This window comes from Coturnix japonica, chromosome 19, assembly GCF_001577835.2.
Source record: "Coturnix japonica isolate 7356 chromosome 19, Coturnix japonica 2.1, whole genome shotgun sequence".
Taxonomy (NCBI): domain Eukaryota; kingdom Metazoa; phylum Chordata; class Aves; order Galliformes; family Phasianidae; genus Coturnix; species Coturnix japonica.
The window spans coordinates 4078551-4100598 of NC_029534.1; the positions used below are offsets into that span (position 1 = coordinate 4078551).

Here is a 22048-nt window from a genome sequence, read left to right on the forward strand (position 1 = left end):
AGGAGGCGGAAAGCTCTGTCTAGAATTTTTATTAGATTTTTTTTGTTTTTTCGTTTCCAATATGCCTGTATTGGAAAGATTAGGAGACAAAAAAGGCACAAACTCACATTGAAAGAAAACAACGAGATCATCTAACCCATTTCTACCAAGTGTGGTGTGTTTTGCCAAAGGAAAAGAGCACAATGAACCCATCAGAACATGGCGTTGGGGGGGGGATGAACCCAAAAAGGGGCACAAAGTGGGGGTGGGAAGCGATATTCCTGCCCCAACCCGACCCCACACAGCAGGGATGGGGCCCCAAAGCAGAGCAGCAGCCCAGTGAAACACCTCGGAGACACGGCGGGTTGAGGGGGGGGGCTGTCTAAAAACACATCATAGATACAGCAACCACAACCTTCACGCTGCTCACACACATTGAGAGTGGAAGGTCCCCCCCCCCCCCAGGCTGAGGGATGCTTGAGCTTGGGATTCAATTGGAAGGGGAAAACACAAGTAAAAGGGGAGGAGTGTGACAGGAAGAGCCAGGTTGGAGTTTCTGCATTTTTTTTTTCCCCCCGGTTTTGCCACTAATCAGGAAAGCTTTGTGTATAAAAGCTCTTAGGATCAAATCAGAGGATCAAAAAAAAAGGGATTGCCAAGGGTGGAATGTTACAATCTGCTTCCACGGCGATTAGTGGCATCGGGTGGAAAGCCTGTTGGGTAACACAAATGTAAAGAACAAGAGTGCTGTGTATTTCTCAGGTTGTCCTCAAGCACAAGAATCCCTCAGCATGGAACTGAGGAACAAAGTCAGCACAGAAATCCTCGGTTAAAACTATTTTAAGCTGAAGAAACATTAAAGCGGGGTCTACAGTCCTGGAATAGTTGTGGAACAGCTCTAAGAGACGTGATGAAACACCCTGGTCCCAAATAGCCTTGCAGATTAAAATTGACTATCTTCATCTATTTGACAATAAATTGCAGTTCTGTCTGGTGACACTGCTAAAAATCCCTCATCCCTCCCCAACCCGCAAAGCCATGTGAGGTCACTGAGAAGAGCCTGCCGGAGTTACTGGTACAATTCAGAGCTTATTGCACTTAGACATGAGTAAGGCAAAATAACAAACTAAAAGTAAAGGGATAAACTGCCCCCTCCCCAGAAACCAGAAGCCATCCTCTGCCTTCAGAGCACGCACCGTCTTCCCTCGCACCAAAAAACAGGCCAGATCCTGGCACGTCCCTGCTTAGCACAGCCCTGCAGGATCCCACAGGTCATTGCAGGAGCTCCTGCTTGCAGGGACACTAAGGGCTGAAGGAGCTGGATGCACTGCAGAGTGCCAAACAGACTCCCCAAGGGTGGCAGGACACCTGCGTCTATCTGGCATTCTGTATTCCCTATCAGTGCCGCCAAATACAGAAGTGGAAGATAAAGCTACTCTAGGGAATCAATAAAACCAAATATTAGGCCTTACGCGTAAGCGAGGAAATTCATGTTTTCTCATATGTATTTAATAAAGCAGCATTTCTTTGATTCCGTTCTGCTTATTTGATTGTCTGAAGCTGATATCAACATACAGATAGTTACAGGAAGGATTTGAGTTCGCTGGATACCCAGAGCTCTGCACATCAGCAGCATCCTCTGCAATTTATAACAACTGACAGATCACTTGGGAAACAACTGCAGGTCTCTCCTAAGTTGCTTTTCTCCAGCATGAAGGGAGGTGCTTTAGTCTGTCTTGCAATGGGAAGAGTATTATTGCTGAGCAGAACCACTGACCCAGGCACCTGAATGAATTCAGATACCACAACTTGGCTTGTACAACAGATTTGTGCTACATTTCAATTTGTCCAGGGAGAATCACACTATTATTAGTCAAAATCATTGAAGTTTTTAAAGTGACAAATCTTAAGTAAAGAACGAACCAGGAAGTTGCAACATACATCAAGCAACTTCTGGTAATTATTCCATAAGACTGACACACACAGCTGAAGGACAACACGGCTACAGGGCCAGAGAGACCATGTATCACTACATTGAAGCTCAGCAGTCACCTGCTGAAGGCCCCATGGAGATGCTGAGCGCAGCTTCTAATCAGTCTCGAATTCCTGTGTGCTAAGACAGAACAAAGACATGCCGTGCAGAAGCCACATATCATGATATATTCATCGCAGACCAAGAATTATATCTGGCTACTCCTGATTATGTATTCAGATCACATGCCATTACATTTGCTACCCTGGGAGCAAGGGTTAGAGAGTATCGTTTTATGGAAGAGTTTTGCACTCTAAAATGCTGACAGTTTCCCTCTCCTAACAGACATTCAAAGAATGGTGAAGGGCTGGGCAGGAACAAAGGTGGCAGTTTATCCCAGTTGGAAAAAAATAATAATAATTAAAAAAAAAAAAAAAAAAAGAAAAAAAATAACAAATCTAAGTCACCACATCACAAGACTATTTTAGCTAAAAATGTCACTTGGAAATCAAACAGGGCCACATGGAAATTGGTCTGAACACAATGAAAAAAAAGGAGGGAGGAGTCGTAAATACAGCGATCTCTAAGTCACACGTCTCCAAGGAGCTACCTCCTTTATATACGTGCTAACACTGGAGTGCTTAGTACCAGACGGTCTATTTGCTCACAATATTAAAGGGCATCTAGAATTAGCTATGGGAGATTTAAAATCGCCTGCCGATTGGATATAGAAAGGCTTGATCCAGAGATGGTCCGTCAGTCAAAGAGTGGATTCCCCAGGCCTTCCTGATGACTGTCTTGCAAACTGAAGAGACAACAGGGAGACGTTTTAGAGCTACTCTGGAAGTCACACAAGTAGTTGCCCTAAGCCATGGTCCGTTTCTGAACATTATTAAGAAGCAATGCCACATACATACACTCTAAACATATTTACAAGGGGTTTGCAGTTCCTAAGTGCATTCCAAGTATTTGCAGACACAACTTACTCAAGCCATGGAAACGTGTATTACAGAAATAAGAACATCAATTAAATCTACAGAAGGTTCCAGAACATTTTTCTTACATTTTTCACCCCAATAGAACTTTCCTTTGGAATAATTCTGGAAGAAAACAAGAGTTTTGTCAAACTCTCTTGATACCTACAGTGCACAAGGAAGAAGTCATGTTAGTCATCTGCAGCTGTCATTCCTTTCACTGGATCTTTTTCTCTCATCTGAAAGAAGAAAGAAATACTCAAGTATTCATTCTCACACGATGCAATCTCTACATATATTGATGTGGAATAAGTTAAGCATCCCTACTTTAAGTAAGGCTATTAATGATCATAGCATCACAAAACAGTTCTTGTGATGATGCACATCCAGGAACCATTTCTGGTTACGCTGCAGGTCCACTATGGATCTGGAACCAACATCCAAAGGGAAGAATGAATGTGAAATGACAATGAAACACCCTGAGGTGTGAAGGAAGGGAATGGGGCAGTGTGGGATAGAAATCACTGAACCAATGGACCCATTAAAATCAAATTTGTGTTTCTCATAGTAAGGAACCAGTGATACAGCCCCACTACCTGCTTAGAATACTTGGAGCTAAAAATGCTTTTAGTGAACTTGTTTTTGGAAACCAGGACAAACACGTCCATTCAGATTTAGGGAAGCGCTAAAAGAAAGTATTAAAGTGATAAATAAATCATTGACACTCATACCCTCATTACCTGCGGGTCACTGTGTTTATTGTCTCAACAACAAGTTGAGAAGTCCCTAATGATTAGAAGGAGATGCCACCACAACTGAGTCATAGCCAGTCATTCAAACCACAAGAAGCATGACCTAAATAACAGGAGGACAATACACACTGTGCAATGACAATGCAGCAGTCATTCCTCTGTACTGGATAGAAACAGTTCCTCACACAACCCACACGTGCCCTGCTTTTCCACTGACCTCATCCAGCTGTCTCTTGGTCTCCTCCTCCATCCTACGGATGTCCTCCATAGTCAGATCAACCCACTTATCAAGCCAGCAAAAGAGCTGCCGATGGAAGTTTGTGAAGAGACGCTTTTCTTGCTGCAAAAGGAGAAGGAATAAAACACACAAGCAAGCTTATTCACAGGGCAATTAATATGGATCTACATAGATTTTAACCTTCAGAGATGTGCACCAGCTCCCTAAACTACCTTTCTACATAGCCACCAAAACTGGAGACTGGTGCTAGCTCAGTTTTATATGTTACAAACATAATATCTAGAGACCATAATATCCATAATACAAAGGCACTTCTTTTTCGAGCCTAGGCAGCAGTGCCTTGAAAAAATTAGTGAATTAGTGAATGTAGTTTATCAACATTAATTACCAAGGAGTCTTTAGGATCTGAAGTCACAGGCGATTCATGAATATAGATAACCACATCCTCCAATCCCAAGGTCTGGCTTTCTAGCTGCAGTTCATGGCCTACGAACTCTTCCATAGAAAAAACTCTTTTCAGGATACTAATTATTCGTATTTTAAGTTAATGAAGCTCCCAACCATCTGCTTATTTTTAAACATAGATTATTCAAGCAGCAGAATGGTAACGGAAAAAGATGTTGAGAGCTCTATGACTTGCCAGAAAAAACCTCAGCTGATTAAGGTCAGATAACCGAAGCTGTAACCATTTCACAACAAAGTCTTGCCCGTGAGCAAAACAGTACAAGAAACAATTCGCATAATTACCAACTAACCTTATGTGTGGATTAGCTACAAATTAAATTCAACTGATTGCAGTGTATCAAGCAAAGCCTTGACTATATTGCTGAGGTGACATGCAGGTTTCAAGCCAGTATCTCCTGGTAGACTGCACTATTAGAACAAGCTGAGGTGCTAAAGCAGATGCGAGATGAAACACCTAATTTCCACATCTCTCTTCAGCACCAAGCTCACTTACCTTCTGTATAAAGTTCTCAATCTTATTTTGTAGACCCCACCACTTGAACTTGACTGTTACCAATTTGTAAGCACACATGTATGGACAATCTGACTGTTTTCCCAGCTCCTTCTGCAAAGATACAAAGACAGTCATTCAGGACTCAGGTCAAATGTATCATGTTTGCCCAAATAGAGTTTCTAGATTACAGGAATTTAGGAGAAAGGTTAAATACTACTGCTCATAACTCAGCTATTTCATCCTTGAATCCTATTGGGTGAACCCTTGGGCTGAAGAAAAGACAGCTCAGGCATTTTCTTAGAACTTATTTCTATTTGTACCTAACTTTTCCATTTCCTTTAACTTCAGAACAGATCATCAGCTGAGGTCAGCATTTCATTCCATGCACGTGAATCAAACATACGACAAACATATCTGTGGCCCCAAGCTCCAGTATAGATACAAGCAAACTGATATGGTTCCTGAAGTCATGCACAACATACCTTCCAGTTGGGACCCAGAGGTCCACGTCCAGTCTTGACAGATTTAAATTTTGCTGGATCTTCCTCTGCCTTGTAATCCTGTTGGACAGACACATGAGACTGAACAAATCACCCTGCTTTTATCTAGCTGCCTGCAGTCACACAGGATGCATTTTTCAGACTTTAACGTTAGGTCAGGAACTCTTCAAGGAAACACAATTCTTCCCCTTGTGCAGTGATTCTTCAAATGAAGTATTAGCTATATAATTTCAAGTCACCAGTGTGAAGCCATAGGTCAGTTTCAAAAAGGAGATGTTTTAAACAAGATGCTGCATAAGAAAGGCAGCACTGTTTCTTCTTGTTCAAGCACTGTAATCAGCTGCAGAGCTGCACATAATACACTGTTGCATTTACTATAAGCAAGCAACAGATTTTACAGACAATCCGCACAATGCTTTCAAAACAGCTCTTCTTCTAGATTGCTTTAACATGTTTAAGGAATGCCTTTCCTTTTCTTTCCTTTTTCTTATTTGTTCTGTAACCTGCAACCCTCCCCAGGAACACAGTTTGTACATGATCCCTCTTTTAGTACAAGGCCTCCCACACCAGGGAGCTCTTACCCACCTACCATACCTTGGGAAGTACTTGAGATCGATCAGCAATATCTATGTAAATAGCTTCTACATTCTTCCATACATCTGGGTCCAGTGTATGAACCTACAGTGAAAGCACAAGGCTGATGTTATTGATTCAGCACAGAACACTCCCATTCTGAGGCAATAAAAAACATATGGAGAGGCAGACATTGACTGCTCCCCTTTCATATACAAAGAGAGCACATTGCAGTAAACATTCAATACCTTGTAAGGAAGCAAAGGTGTTCACAAAGAACAAGTGTTTGGGGACAATTTAGCATATAAGTAGGAGTTTCTGCTTTCTTAGTGCAACATGCACTTCCAATCCAGGAGCACTGCAAATAGTTCCAAGCAACAAGCCTCTGATCTAACAAGGAAAGCAGCACTGTGATATTAGACATGAATAAAATACATGATACAAGTACTTACATTTTCTTGCGTTCCAAGATCTGATTTATGCCAGGTTTCAATTTTGATCAGGAAGTCATCCTTCATATATTCATTCTGTCATCAAAATAAAGCTTCCTGTTATCCTTGCATATATAACTTGTCTTCTTATTAGCTATGTAAGCAGCAGGAAAGTCAACTCAGTGTGTTAAAACTTGACTGCAATTTGACTTAGGGAACATTAGATTTAGCTGTAAACACATCTTGTTTTTAGCAAAGTTGTTTGATCAACAAATAACATATGATCAAACAAACCTCAAGTTGTTCAGTGAAAAATAAAAGCAAAGCTCCATTGTTTTAGTGAAACGTTTTGAGCTTTCCCCCTATGTATGAAAAGCTTTTACTTAAATGGGAATTTCTGCCACTCTAAATACAGTTTAAAAGGGGTAGAAAGCAGAAACATTTCAAATACAGTATTGCTCTAGCACTGAGTATACATTTGGATGCAATTCTTCAATATTAAACTGATGTGTTGAAAGCTTTTCACACTGGGAAAGGAAGGGACAAGAAGCACAGTTCTCCCGAGCAAAAACACTTTCCAATTCTCATTATCACTGTGAGCAGAAGAGAACATCGAAAAGCAACCCTATCCTTCCTCAAGGGATCAGAAATAAAAAGAAGCCTCAAACACTCAGCATGTAAAAAGGAAACAGCAAATTCAGAAGACAGATTACTTGGACATAATGTCACAAGCTAGCTTTTCTTTTTTAAACAATTTATTTGGGCAATGGTAATTTCCCACGTGTAAAGTTAAGATTCGTTGTAATAAAGAAGAATCTCTGTCCACTGTTATGAAGACTTTGTGGATGTGCCACAGTCAGGAAGGGGTGGGGGAGGTGGAATCTAACCTACATGATTGTACAACAAAAGCTAGAATGCCCTTATCTCAAGCTAAAGAGCATCTTCTACCCAGAATGCTTCCACAGATCATCAGTAAAAACAATACTTACTGTAATAACTGGTCCAAGAAATCAACACATGAAAAGAAAGAGATACAGCACTTTAGTGAAAAAAAAACCACACAACAACCATCACCCTCCTCCCACTATCAGCAAAACAGGGGCAACTTCAGCTTCCCAGCTTCAGCTTGAGCAGCAGACACTACGGAAGTTAAAAAAAACAACCCTAGAAGTACAAATAAATAAATTAATTAAATAGTAAACTTCACCCCCTTCTCCTCTGGAAATTTTCAGACTCGGAGACACCCAGAGGAGCAGCAATTAATTATGTACTACCACTTCTGCTCTCTGGAGTACAGCCAGCTGGATGAGAAGATGGAATAAGTTTGTTCAGCTGACGGCATTTTACCAATCCTTTCTCAGCTTGCAGATAAGAAACCTCTTGCAGTTCTGAAGTGAACACACGCTGGATTTCAGGCCAGTGCAGACCTCATCACTCCTGCATGCAGTAACCAGACCCTCTGCATCTCTACTGCTCATGGTAACTGAACTCCCTGGATAGTAAGGCTCAATTATTCAACACAGAATAGCAATTAAAGATCCTGTAACAGACAGCATCCATCCTACCTGAGCCATCAGAGTATGTTAACAATTCAACTCTAAGAATGTTTGAAGCTGGCATTGAACTTTGGTGGTTTGTTCTGAAGTTTGACGTGGAGACTTCACTAAGAAGCAATTTTGTTGTAAATACATTGTTTGAATTTATAAGTTTCCAACCTGACATACTGTAGACAGTATCTTATCACCTATCACACACATCCAACTCTCCTAATTGCTTATGCTTGGGCCTTGGGCTGCTTTAAAACCCTTAGCCCTTCAAAAACTTCTTTTTACAGAAGTCTGATTATTTGGGTTGATGTGTTGGGATGGTGAGAGAGGACAAGCAAGCAAAGCTGAAGCTAACTTTTAAAAGGCTGAATTTCATCTTAAAGAACACTTCATTCTCTCCTGCTGGTCCACATGAAACACTGAATAAACCAGCAATAATAAGACAGAGCTCTCCCACCTTCCCATGACAACCTGCTTTTCCATGACTATGCAACATAATTAGCAGCTGTTTGAAAAGAGATTTGTTTTCCTTCCTAATTTCTTCCTCTATATGGAAGATTTCTCATTTGTATGGTGAACAAATGAATGTCTTCAGAAATAGCCATTAGAACGTAGATGTTCTAATTGCTATGAATGAGAGCCTGAACCTGAGGTGAAACAGCAATAGTGCCTACACATTCCTGCTTCAGTTATAACTGTTGGGTTTCTTGACATTTGACCACAGAAAACTCATGCTGACACCCAAAAGAGTGGAACGAATCAAACTGCTTTTCTAAAAGCATTTAAATGACACCAATATCTAAGTCAGACTGCAGGAAAGAACCAAAACCACCATTGTCCTTGGCACCAGCCCATGCTTATAACTATCAGGCATTCCCCACTTCATTTTTACTGTAGTAAATGTACACAACAACAATCTCACGTTACATTTGCTGAAAGGACCAAAGCTTCCATTTGAAGCACTTGAAAACAACTCACTACAGTGCAAATAGCACACAGAACTGCAGGAAGTTACAAGAGAGGCATTTCAGTTCCCTCAATCACTTCTTTGAGAACATTATATAAATATGCATATTAAAATAGTAACAGCTTTTTTGAGGATGTAACACAAAATATAAGGCTGACCAACTTGTATATTAAAAAAATAATAATAATACTGTGATGTACCATTAATAAAAAGTACTTTTTTATTCAAACTTAAAAGGCTGCACGCAATGGCTTGTGTGCAAGTAAGTGTCCCAGAGTACAGGACACTCATATTACCTTGGTGCAGGAGGACACAAGCAGAAGTATCACTAAGCCCTACACTGTCAGACCAGGTTTAGTTCTTCATGCACCCTTGGCTCTTCAGCTTCAAATTCCACTGAGAGGACTGCAAGCTGTACTAGTTGCTGTAAACCAGCACAGCGCTTAGTACTGCACAAAGATTCACACGAGGACATCACCACTAACAGCACAAATACCTGGATGTGCAATGCCAATGCAAAAGGCAGCCCGCACCACGCACTTGGTGGTTTCTTCCCTCCTGCCCAGCACCAGCAAGTGAAGGTTTCAGCAACATTTCTGAGCTTTTCTTGATTCATGTCATGCTGCCAAAGATTCTAAACAGATTTTTCAGCCTCCACATAGAAAACTGCCTTCTGCTCCAACCCCCACATCAATACACTTTCTATCTCATATTATATGGGTGTTTATTACAGTTAAGGTTTTCTTATTTATTTATTCATTTGTTACACCGTTATTTCTAGCATACTGAAAACCTAAACTTCTGTTGACTGTGATAGGAAGTCTTGAATGTGACTTTGTTATCACATTTCTTCTGCTTAAGCAGAATTTCAGTAGTGTGGAATTGCAGGAGAAGCAGCTGGGAGTAAGAAAACATGGTAACTCCACACCTTTGTATCAGAAAAAGGTGGAGAAGAAAAGGAGGAGGGGAATATAGATAGGTTTTATGTCTAACAAAAAAAATCTATTGAAGTCAACTTGGAGCTACTTTTACAGTTTAAAGAATTTGAAAGAACTGTTCGAGTTTAAAGCAGTTCAATGTACTTAGCATGGAAATAAACTAGGTGCCTACCAGCTGATTTAAGTAATATGCAGAAAGAAAGAAATGCAAGAAAGCTGGGTTGCAAATAATGCTCAGCAGAATAGCAGAAAATGTATCCTTCAAAGATACAATCGTAAGCTCAGAGACAAAGTCGCAAGTCCCACAGCAGCAACAGTCTGAGAAACAGTAGCGGTCAAAGATTGCAGCTGACAACTTCAGAGAGTAAATAAAACATCCCAGCACTTCGAACAGCCCCGAGGGCCTCAACCCGGAGTTACAATGTACACTTGCTGGATGATCTCTGGATGTGTGTCAAGGTCCCACCCTTAAAGCAACTGTAGCATTACCCGTTCATCCTTCACTAATCTCAGATTCTACAGTTGAGAAAATATCAACTACTGACATCAAACAGAGACAATCCCTCCTTCTCCCTCATCTTTCTTTTCCTCATTTTTTTTTCCCCACCAGACTATGTCTGTGCTTGAGTACAGAACAACTCCTTATGCATCCATGTCACTAGTGTTGCACAGTTGTTTCTTTGGTAGGAATGACACCCCTCTCTTGTTCTGCTCTTTTCCAGTACTGAAATGACTGTACACACACTGCCATTCGTTAGAAGCACAGCAGACACAGAGCTTCCTTTCAACTCTGCAGCCCTGTATTTTGCTTTTCCTGACCACAGAAAGGGTGTAAAGTATAGGAATCTAAAATCTGAAACAGTTTCCTGCCTCCTTTCCTCTTCCTTCCTACCCACCCAAAACCAACTGACCAAAAAAAGACCCAGAAGCCAGTAATCCACAGCCCTTCCCCACACACTCACCGGTTCTGCAGTAGGGATAGGCATTCCATGCTTTTTCATGTATATTCAGAGCTCCTTCAGGGGCCAGCATTCTCACAAATGTTGGCACTTTGCTGCAGAATATGGAAACAGGAAGAAAAGCTTCGATGAGAACTGCATGCAGCAGAGCTCTGACCCCGACACCCCGGGATGTGCAGAACATCACCTGAAATACAGACCCTAGAGACTCATACATTGGTAGAACTGCTGGGGTTCTCCTCAGCCCCAATGCTATGATTCCCAGAGACTGATGGCTAGGTTAATCTAAACCTTATTTACATAAGAAAGGAGGAAAAATAATAATAATAATAATAAATATATATATATAGGCTGAACACAGGTAGATATCTAGGAGGCATTTGATCTTTTGTCAAATTGAAGTATCAAAACACTGGGTATCAGAATTTCATTTGCTTTAAAAAACAGACAAGATCTTCTTGGGAGCAGACACAACTGCCTACAGCAGCAGGTGGGTGTTCCAGTGATGCTCACTTCCAGCTGTACCATATGCCAGCTGTTGTTATGCTCTACCTTCCTTCCATGCCCTTCAGCCCTTATACAATCCATAGTTTACACAGTTGCTTTTGCCTTTTTATCCTGCTTGCCTCTGGGAATGTTTCACATACCTCTGTAAGTGGTAGATCTTGTGTGTGTACTGCCCACGCTCTCCATCTCTCTCATAGGGCTCATTCACCAGGACCTCTACTCCTTCACCTCCACCAGTTTCATTTTTACTGGCTTCTGCCACAGAATACAGCTGTCCCACTTGATACTAAGGAAGTTAAAGACATGTTATTGTGGTTGCTATAGTACAGCAGAAGTTATAGTAATCTTACCAGAAGAAATCAAGGATGAATTTATTTTCTCTGCCTTCTCCCAAGAAAATAAATTCATTAAATAATCATGCATTTTTTTTTCTTCTCAGTTGCCTTGATCCAAACCCAAATGATCACTTCAATTAGCAAACTCATTCTGAAAAGTTTATTTAATGAAATAACTAGATCAAGTAGTGACCCACATGATCCATGCTGCCACTGTACTTCTACCATTTTTCCTACTAACTTTGTTTAGTGTGGGGTTTTGGTTTGGTTTCCCCTCTATGTCACACTTCCTATTAGTCAGGAGCATTAAGCCACTAACAGGGAAAGAACACTGCTGCAACATACAGTAAAACTCTCACCTTTAAGATCATTTTTAGCCATTTACAGGCACTCTCTTGGCCGTGTTAGTTCTCAGGAATCACTCACACTACCCTGCTATACGATCCCTTTCAGAAGAAGTATCCACATGTTTCAGAGGGAAGAGCAGAAGAAAATCAAGAATATAAAGAAGAGAGAACATCCTCTCATCTGCAAAGATGAGGAGACTGATACGCTCTTGCCTCTAGCTAAGGAGGATGCAGAGCTCAAAAGAAACATGGTGCAAAGAGGGAAATTCACGCAGAGCTTTTTGAAGAAAAGTTAGGTGAGCAGAGAGTCTGAGCATGAAGTTAAAACAAAAGGCCGAAGGGAAGTGCTTGAAACAAAAACAGTTTTCGGAACACAAAAGCAACCAAAACAACTGTTGCCAATGGCAGTACAGGGAGGCTGTGTGAAAGGGTAAAACACAGAGATAGACTTCAGAAGTGCAGGGACAAAAAATAATAATCTGAAAACTTCACCACAAAGCAATGGAATGCTGCTTAGGCCTTCTCCCATCTCCCTAGAATAAGGCTGTGCACAAAGAATCAGGAATGCACACTGTACATGGGAACTCAAGCTGGAGAAGCTGGAATACTACTCAGAGCTGACAACCCAGAAATGTATCTCTAGGCTGACACATCTTCAGGAAGAAGGAAGACACCTCCAATGGTTAAGTTTTATTGTAAGAGAATCTAAAAATAAAAATAGAACCCAAGTTCTACAGTGTTTTGCACCATCTAGTGCTGATAAAGACTATATTTCCAAGAAAACACTTATTCCTATTGGGAGAGTAGAGATACGCCAATGGTATAACACTGTATATCCTGGCCTCTGCTAACTTGGAGGAGAGCAAAAAGCATATCAGAGGGACTTAAACAAGTGCTCTGTGCAGACTCAGACTCACCTCATAAGCATATTAGGAAATCTAACAGGTAGTCACCCTATCAGGAGAAAGAAAAAAGAAGGAAAAGCATCCATCCAATAGAAGTAGTCTATAGCAGACCACCTCCTCCTAGCTCAGAGCAGCAGCTCTGCTGCATCTCTCCAGAAGGTACAGGCCTGGGCTGTAACAAGCACCCCTCACTTGGCTGGATGGTTCTTGCACTGTCACCAGCAGATTGGGTTTCAGTCTGGATTTTGGACTGCAGCATAACTCTCTGCCTTCTGACATTTCATACACTACACTGTTTTCCTTATGACTCCCTGCAGATGACCCACAGAGAACAGGACACTCACCTTCCTCCAGAAGAGCAAAACATGAGAGTTGTGAAATCTCAGAAGTTGACTTAGTAGGGTAAAAGCCACATGTACACTCAAGCAGAGGAGAACACGAGTTTGGCAACTACAGCACTAGAGGGGCAGACTGCTTTGCAGCAAGTCTCAGGACAGGTCTCCAGAGCCCCAACTAATTCCTCTTAGTAACAGTTTCTCATTCATTCCTTCTCCCTCTTAAATACACGGGTCAAAGTTCAGACTCTTAAGAGGATAAGCCCTTTGGTTTGGCATCTTCAACATTTAATCTTCACCATTATTTCTGATCCTTTAATCGCATTGATAGAAGAGGAAAAGGCCCAGATAAAACTGTCCCAATGAACATCTGCTTGTGAAAATTAACAGGAAAAAATGGATTCTGGCTCCATGAAGAACAGAGCATCAGACAGACACATCCTTTCAGCCCTGAAACACCTCTCCTGCAGGAAGTCACCTCCCTCAATGTGTGTCACAACACCTCTTGTAGAGCAGTCAGCACGTCTTCTTCACACCACATTTCATTTGGACGGCTTGATCTCAAAGTAGCCATCTTCAAGAACAGTTATTTTCCTGAAAGCAGCTTTGAAAACAATTAATAAATAAGAGTCTTTTGTGCTTGGCAAGCTCTTTCCCATGTGAGAGGAACAAAGAGGCAGCACAGAATGTGTACACACAGCTCTAATCCATACCAGCATTTCCAAGTGGCAGCTGGCGAGACACCCACACAGCAGCTCAAGACCATGCTCTCAATGTTGCCACTGTGCAACACAGTGTTGGTCAGAGAACAGAAGAGTATAGGTAACGACCTAAGATATAACAAGATATTTAACTTTTTTTTGCTCCTCGTAGTGCAAGAATGTACGAAATAACACAGGAGAGCAGCTTGCAGCCTGCACTTACACAGGACCAAATTTTGGCAGAGTTTCCTAGCAGAAGACAGTTTGCTATGATCTAACTCCTACATCCCAGCCTTCAAGCTTTAGTCATCACCAGGGACTCTCTTGCACTGTTTTATCCCCATCTTAGCAGTTACACAGCTAACTATTTTCCACTGAGCTCTGAATTTATTAAGTTAACACCTCTCCATTATCTTCCTGACCACTGGTTTTCTCTTGAATTCCTTACTATCAACTAATAGCTCCATTTATTAGGGGTGAAAAAGACTGAACAAAGAATCCCTGGCATATGATGGAACAACACAGAAGACTGCCACAGCCCTATTACAATGCCTTAAAGACACAACTGTTTTCATTCTCTACATTATGTATGAGCTCCATACTTCCAGAAACAATTTGCATGCTGAAGGAGTGAACTTCTCAGACTGTCAAGCAAAAATTCCTCCTATTACATCTCCTAGAGACAGAAATGCTTAATGAGAAGCTGCACAGCAAAGAGCTACGACAAGTCTCCAGAGCCCTATTCAGAGTTCTGCAAGCAAGGAAAATATTGAAGGCAACTAAGTTGTAACATCTGTTCTGTAGTACAGACAACAGCATAGTGACCAAGTGATGCACAGATGTGTCAGCATCTCTCTGCATGAGAAGGAGGATGAAAATACACAGCCCCAAAGCAGCATTCATCCTTTCAGTCAGTATGGAAATAAACTTTCTTCTTAAGCACGCCTTTAAAACTATCATACGATGCCAGTGCATGTGCAAAGCTAAGTGAATGTAAGAACTTTCTGCTTGGTGAACTGTTTCCTGATACCTAGCCTACAGATCACATGAGAACCACCAGATCTTAGAAAGGGAACACAGTAACAATATACGAGCTTGGGGAAAAAATAGCATTTAGTAAGTTGGTGGATTTTCCACATCCCAGCATACTAAGGTGTCCCCTCTAGAATTCTCATCTCTTCTAACAGCATTTGAACTGGGTTTTACAGACTTTTCACTATGTTATTCAACTCTCTGGAACTCCTTGCATCCAGAGGAAAGGAATGACCTCAGAGCATCCTCTAAGAAGGAGGCTGCAAGAGAGCAACACAATTACACGCCACCTGATAGCCCAGTTCCCACAGAAGCAGCCCCAACACAAGGCTGCAAACATGCCTGGCACTGAACAGCCAGCAAGAAAGGGAAAAGAGCATAGAGAGGGACTCGCTTTAACTGGATGAAGTTTAATCCCAGTATCAGAGAACTTGGAAAAATCCTGTGCTGGGTTCCATCCAATCTAACCCCCTCAAAGAAACAATCTGTATACTGATGCTATAACTTGCTCATTACACAGCTTGATACCTAGGGGCATATCACTATGAGGCAGGGCTCCTGCTAAGGTCTTCCATTTGTTGAGCTCTGCAGTACCTTATCATTTAGACACAGCTTTCTCAAACACTTCCTCTGCTGCTTGCAATTTTGCATCCCTTGTTTACCTGCTGAAGTTTGTGTTAGTCCATCTTTGGTCAAGGACTTCCTCACACAAGCAGCATTCAGGCACAGGAGAAGATCTAAATAAACCTACCTAATACTTCAGTAAAGCTTCGGATAGAATTGCTTGAAACAGAATAATGCAGAAAACATATAAGCTATAGGTAAGGAGTACATGGCAGACATTTGGTATGTCCCAATCCCGCACCAAGATAACATGCAGACATAAAATCACTTTGGTGACAAGCCCAGGCTGCCATCAACATGTGATGCCTAGTCAGAGCAGAATGAGCTATAGGAATATGAAACTCAGCTTAGATGTTGCTTTCTTTTTTTTACTAAGCAGTCTCACAGCTGCTGAAATACACAGCACCAAGTTCTGAAGTGTGCTCTGTCAAAATAGCATGAAAGTGACAAATGCTTAATACAGTGCTGCCATAATCCAGCTTACCACTCTTTGTACCTTAACCGGGGAAAAAAGACAAACAAGAGCCCTGTTATTGCAGCTCCTAAGAATTAGAGCAGAACTCACAAAAAAATCAAACCAAACCAAGAACAACAACCTTTATACAGTCAGATACCCTGCAAGAGCAGCATTCAATGTAGAAGAGGAAAGGGAAGCTGCAACTCTCAGAGAAAAGAGCAGAGAATCAGCTACAGATTCTGCACAGCTATTCCATGGCTAGCTTGGCAATCAAAATCACTGCCTGATTATAAATGACATTTCTCCTTTCAATTAGAGCTTTACATAAAGAACAAGAAAGCTTTCTTTCTGCAAGCTCTAGAGATGAGTTTTTAAAAGTGCAATGACGTAGTGATACAACCTTCCTTTTTGCTATACCACCCTCACAGAACAGAAGACATTGATTTCAGTTCACAGACAAAGAGTTCCAGGAAAACACAGACCAAAGTGTAATTTAAATTTCTATTAAAGCATTCTCTTCATGTTAAAGAAAAAGAACAATTGCATTAATCAAAAGGAAACCGCTTCAGAACAGTCTGACAAGTCGAGATTTATCATAATATCTTTTATCATAATATCTGAATGTACTTCATACCTCGGCCTTAAGAAATGATATTATTTGATCAAAACACAGTGAGCGAGTTAAGATCATACAGAAGTCCTGAGCTCAGCTGTATCTGTTTCATGCATTTTCCAGCTTTTGTTCAAACTGCTTTGAACACAAGTTTATTTACAGTCCTAAAGAAAGGAAGCAGCAAGAAAAAGACTCACCTCCTCCACAGACACAGGCAGGATAACACGGCTGAAAGAGAATACAGAGACAGAAAGTTAACAAATACAGCTGCAAAATGTAGAACAGCAACAACCATACAGCTCTCCTTTCCCCACATTACTGCAGTGTCCACCTAGTACCAGCACGCCTAGCAGTCTTTACTTCCAAGACTATTTAGGTAACAGCCTCAAAGAAAATCAATGATGTGATCTAGTGTAACTGCAGTCCTATGCTACAACTAACAGTAATATCTTAATACCCTGCAAGTCCATACAGAATCAAATTAGCTGCATGTTCCTTCTCACAACATCCTTTCAACAGTCACGTCTTAATCCTCTCCAAGTTGCTGCAGATTGTTGCTAAGTGCTTCAAGAGTTTTGTACCGATTTGTCTTAGTTACAAGTCACGGCAGGATTTGTTTATAAGTCCTATCCCGTAGGAAGGAACACCAAATAGAGAAGTACATGCAAGGCTTTCTTAGAGCTGACTGCGAAGGAAGGCGCCGCCATTTCTATATATGAGTCACTGTGGTTTCCTGAACGCCTCTTTGAATCAACTGACTGAGTTCTGCCTGGTTTTGCTCTGTAGACCACTGTGATTCCTTGAAAACAGAAGAATAAACCCAAACTCAAAGCTGGCAGATGAATGAACTTTAAGGCACTTTTATAAGAAATATTTTTTGGTTTTTTTTTTCCCCTCTGAAATTAGATTTGAGTTCAACTTCTGCTTTCAGTAAGGATGATGTTGAAACAGGGAACCAGAGCAAGGCACAGATACGAAATAGCCCCAGTTACCATGGGTAGAGAAAATCTCATTTCCTCTGAATTACTCTCACGGAAATTAGGATATATTGGGATTACAATAAAAGTCTATTATATGAATAACTATATTATTTTTTTTTAAAACACAACTGGTGAAAATTGATCATTTTTCCTACACTGTAGGAATGTTACCAGCACAATACCACAGAAGAGGGGCAGAAGTTAAGAGATTTTGCAACATTTCTAATGACAGCAATGCTTTATGTTGCTGCAGAGTACGGCAGGAAGAGCTACTGAGAATTGCAGATGAAGATCAGCATCAATAGAAGCTGAATAATACATTATAGGCATTCATTTTCCCCAACACATGGGGTAACAAGCCCCAACTAAGCCATCACCAGCACTGATCTTGGTGCTGCTTTGGGAAAGCATCTGAAACTATCAGTTAGATGAAACATCAGCAATTGAAGCACCCTGCATACACAAAACATAAATGACGGTTATGTCACTGTAATCTCTCATGTATGAGTGCCTTGAATCCTGTACACAGACCTGATCACTTCACCTCAAAGAAGGTACAGAACAAACTTGGTTTTGTCCCCCTTCATTTATGTGAGATGGGAAAAAGCTTCTGTGTGACAACAGAGCAGTTGTATGAGGCCCTTCATCTTAGGAGAAAGGACAGTCAGGGGGTTAAGATAAGGTAGTGTGACATAGTGTTACAGAGCCAAGAATGGTGCTGGAAAATGAATGGAGAAGGAATGATTGTGTCTTATGACAGGAACCCAGGTCAGAATAAAAATCCTTAGGTAACAGATTTTAAGCCAATCAAGCGTACTTCATTACATCATGCATATTAAGCTATGCGATTCCTTGCCAAACACAAGCATCAGCAATTGTAAAATGGGATTTGAATAGTTCATCGAAGGTCATATGCCACTTCCTGGAAGGATACACTGAAGAATGATCACTCCATTCAGTATTTAGACGTTGTTTCCTGCTAGAAGGCAAGATGGAAGAACGTTGGTCCAATTCAGTAAGGTATTCCTTACATAAGGGAGAAGTTCACAATGGGAAAATGGCTTGCCACAGGTAGCCCATGCCAACAAACACGGCATTGGTTAGATAGAGGATTAAAAGAAGAGGGATAGGATAAGCAAAGGTGAAAAAGTGAGGAGTGAGGAAGAAAAAGTGATGTTGGAATGGATTTCAAATGTTGCCTTTTGAAGACCTGGCATAAAAAGATTGATGTAAGCTAATGAAATTTTATGTAAGAAATCAAAAAGCTCCATCTGAATATTGTCTTATACTTTGATGTTCACCAACGGAGAAAGAGAAACACAGAGAAGTGGAGTAGTTTGCAGGATGAGCAACATTTATAGGTCATCAAGTGCTAAAGGAGGAAGAGGGAGAATTACTCTATAGGATCCAGAGAAAAAGCCTCCCAGGAGCAGCAGGAGGAACAAAGACTCTTAAGTTTGGGGCAGAGATGGATCAAATGATGAGAAATGGTTGCCTGCCACACCAAGGGCAGGAAAACAGAGAACACTTAAGATGCCTCCTAAATTAAAATATGCCTCAACTGACAGCAAAGGGAAGTTCTGCTGCAGAGGTCAGTGCTATTAGCGTCACTTTGCAGGAAAGGGAAGCAAGACTCCATGCTCGGATTCTCCTCAAGGTCTCTGATGCAGTTTAAATCCAAACAGAGACAGTATGCAAGCATGCAAGACCTCAGCCAGCATTTATGAACCTTGCAAGCAAGCAGGCAAACAACCATAAAGCTTACCTGGAACACAGCTAGGTATAAATGAAAGATAAGCCCAAAAGACTATTAGGGCAAAACTTTAAAGCTACCACTGCATAACCATCTTTAAAAGAAGCTGCACAGAAAGGACAGATGATGCAGACAGACAATAAAAGATGTGACACCACTTTTTGTTCTATTGCTCTATATCCACAATGTCTCCTCAAATATCTCTGGAGCACACAGTAAGATCCACTTGATTTAGTAGGGAAGGGTCACAGAGATGGAGGAATAATCCGCTCAGGTGACACACAGCTGCAGCTCGCTTAGATTGTTATCACTTATGCTGGGTAGGCAGTGAGGTACCTGTATGTACCAGCAATAGGGAATGGTTTGGAGTATCCAGGTCATGCCAACACAAGTAGTTTCCTTATGTCCTGGGTAAGAATTGCTCACGGCATAAGATACAGTCTAAAAACACCTCCAATAGCATGCAAAATGGGCGACTTTATACATACAACATCAAGGAAAACTAACAAACAGAACACAGAACTGCTGGAGCTAGTTGGGCATCCCAAGAAGTGAGGAATAAAGGCACATATCTTCAACCTTGAGTGTCCTTAGAGCCATATGCATCTTAAAGACACAAAGAACGGAAGGGAGAAATAGAACAGGTCCAAGTCAAATGACTTTTGGGAGACACCCTCCCCCAGATTAACTTCTCTTATGCTCAGAATTCTGAACGTGTTAAATACATACGTTTCGTCTTTAACAGATGCCCTGTACAGCTCACTGGCAAGGGAGCTTTACCGCAGTACAGGACATGAAATTGAAACTCTAAGCAGAAGCATGAAAACAGATATATGGACTTGAGCAGAAATAAAGCAGGCAGGTACTCTTAAAGGCAAAGTACCTTTACTGACTAAATTTATAGGAAAACATCAATAAAATAGGTGCTAGAGAAGACATTACTTCTCATGCATCTGAAACTGGGTGCTCAGCTGTGCTTCTGTCTGCAGGTACTACAGAAGGTAACACTGTATCTGTGTTGCACAGACCAGTCCTTGAATTCTACAGGCTATAAAAATAGCGAGGGTTTAAAGATTAGCAAAAAGAAATGAAGAGAAAAAAGTTAGTCAAGCTTCAAGACAACTGTAAGGGTCAGTACAACGTTCAATAGAGTCCTAATGTTTAGATCCAGACCCAGGTCTGTGATCTGGCAAAGCTGCTCTAAGGAAGACACCGTCACATAGGTAAATATGTCTAAGAGAAGAACTGAAAACATACTTTATTATTAGGATCACAGCTATCTTCCATAAGGAAAAGGGTGGAGGGGGAAGTAGGTAGGGAGGGGGGAGGGAGGGAAGATGAGCAGCAGTTGGCACAGCCTGAAGACAGGCAGCCAAAGTGCACCGGTCCAAAGGAGCGAACCATGTCGGCATGCTGAAAGGAGCTGAACAAAAGACTTTAGGAGCAGCAGGATGACTAACTGCAACACACCGCTGGGACGGATCACAGAATGACTCGGGTTGGAAGGGACCTCAAGGATCATGTAGTTCCAACCCCCTGCCTGGCAGGGCCACCAAACATACACATTTACTAGATCAGGTTGCCCAGGGCCCCGTCCAACCTGGCCTTGAACACCTCCAAGGATCCACCAGGCTGCTTTCTACCTCTCATTTTCCACCTCGAGGCAGAAAACTGCAGCAACCTCGGGGAACTGCAAGGTGAGGGCTGTGCACCAAACGAGCCGGTGAGACATTGGCTCTCAGCTTGAGTTGCCTCAGCTGGAGTTTTTAGCCAGCTGCTAACGGAGAGGAGGGGGATAAAAACAGAAAGAATGGAAGGGGGGGGGGGGGGAATTGCCAGTACCGCAGCATCCCATTGAAACGCCGTACCCATCCCCAGCGGTGACAAACAGCTCCAAAGGCCGCCGATGGTGTTACAAGGGGGGGGGTCACCGCGATCCGGACCCCCCCCCCATTGCAGAGGTTGCGATACCCAAACGAAGGGCACCCCCCGCTCCGAGCCGCCCTCATCCCGCTGTGACCTTCACTCCCGGCTGCACCGCGGCCCTCACAGCTCCCCCCCCATCTCACCCCACACCTCAACCCGCAGTGCGGGGCCCAGCCGCCCCCGCGCCTCCACACAGCGCCAGGCCCGGGGGAGGGGAGAAAGGAGAAGGGGGGGGGTGACCGGAGGACAAGCGAGGGGGCGAGGAGGAGAAGGGAAAAGGAGTCGGGGGAAATAGAGCGGTCGCCTTCAACACTCACTATTCCTTGATGAGCACCATGGCGGCAGCGCCTCCCGCTCGGGACGGCCCCGCTGAAGGTGACAGGCGCCTCCCGGCCGCTCCGCTATGGACCGCGCCGCACCGGGACGGGAATGGGGGGGGGGGGGCAGGGCGGCGGGAGGAGGGGCGGGGCGTTACTGCGGCAACCGCTGCGTCACGGCGTCACGCAGGCGTGATTACGTCACAGCGTGTGCGTAACGGAGGCGGGGGGGTTTCGCGCTCTCTGTGCTCACCTCAGAGCTTGGAGCCTCGGCACCACAGCCCCAACCCGCTTCCTCAGGGCCAGGCGTTAAAAACACCCTTGTTTTGGACTGGGACAACAAATAACGGTTGTGTTAGCGCAGAAAGTTGTGGTCTGAGCATCTTTCTGCTGGAAACGGGGCTCTGCGGTGGTAGCATTTGTGTCTG

At 42.4% G+C, this 22048-nt stretch overlaps 1 protein-coding gene across 2 annotated transcripts; it reads right to left on the reverse strand.

The window, feature by feature from the left end:
* Positions 1-13: 13 nt before the first annotated feature.
* On the reverse strand, positions 14-21751 carry PITPNA (phosphatidylinositol transfer protein alpha). 2 transcript variants are annotated; one of them, XM_015880461.2, is made up of 12 exons: positions 21621-21751; positions 16842-16872; positions 11436-11581; positions 10792-10883; positions 7367-7374; positions 6399-6473; positions 5968-6051; positions 5356-5433; positions 4874-4984; positions 3895-4017; positions 3095-3164; positions 14-2756 (listed from the first exon to the last, which is right to left on the reverse strand). In XM_015880461.2, exons 1-11 carry the CDS (start codon positions 21638-21640, stop codon positions 3117-3119), a joined length of 816 nt encoding a protein of 271 aa, XP_015735947.1. In that variant the 5' UTR covers positions 21641-21751; the 3' UTR covers positions 14-2756; positions 3095-3116. The 2 variants fall into 2 exon arrangements, with proteins under 2 accessions (XP_015735947.1, XP_032304376.1); XM_032448485.1 differs by lacking the exon at positions 21621-21751 and adding an exon at positions 21220-21401.
* Between the last annotated feature and the right edge of the window lie 297 nt (positions 21752-22048).

Coding starts and splice junctions, on each gene's coding strand:
- PITPNA (XM_032448485.1), bottom strand. CDS start 21,386: ATGAGGGCGGCTCGGAGCGGGGGGTGCCCTTCGTTTGGGTATCGCAAC. Junction 11,582..16,841: donor TGCCTGTGTCTGTGGAGGAG/GTGAGTCTTTTT, acceptor TAACTTCCTTAG/TATCAAGTGGGACAGCTGTA. Junction 4,985..5,355: donor CTCTGGGTCCCAACTGGAAG/GTATGTTGTGCA, acceptor GTATCTTTGCAG/AAGGAGCTGGGAAAACAGTC.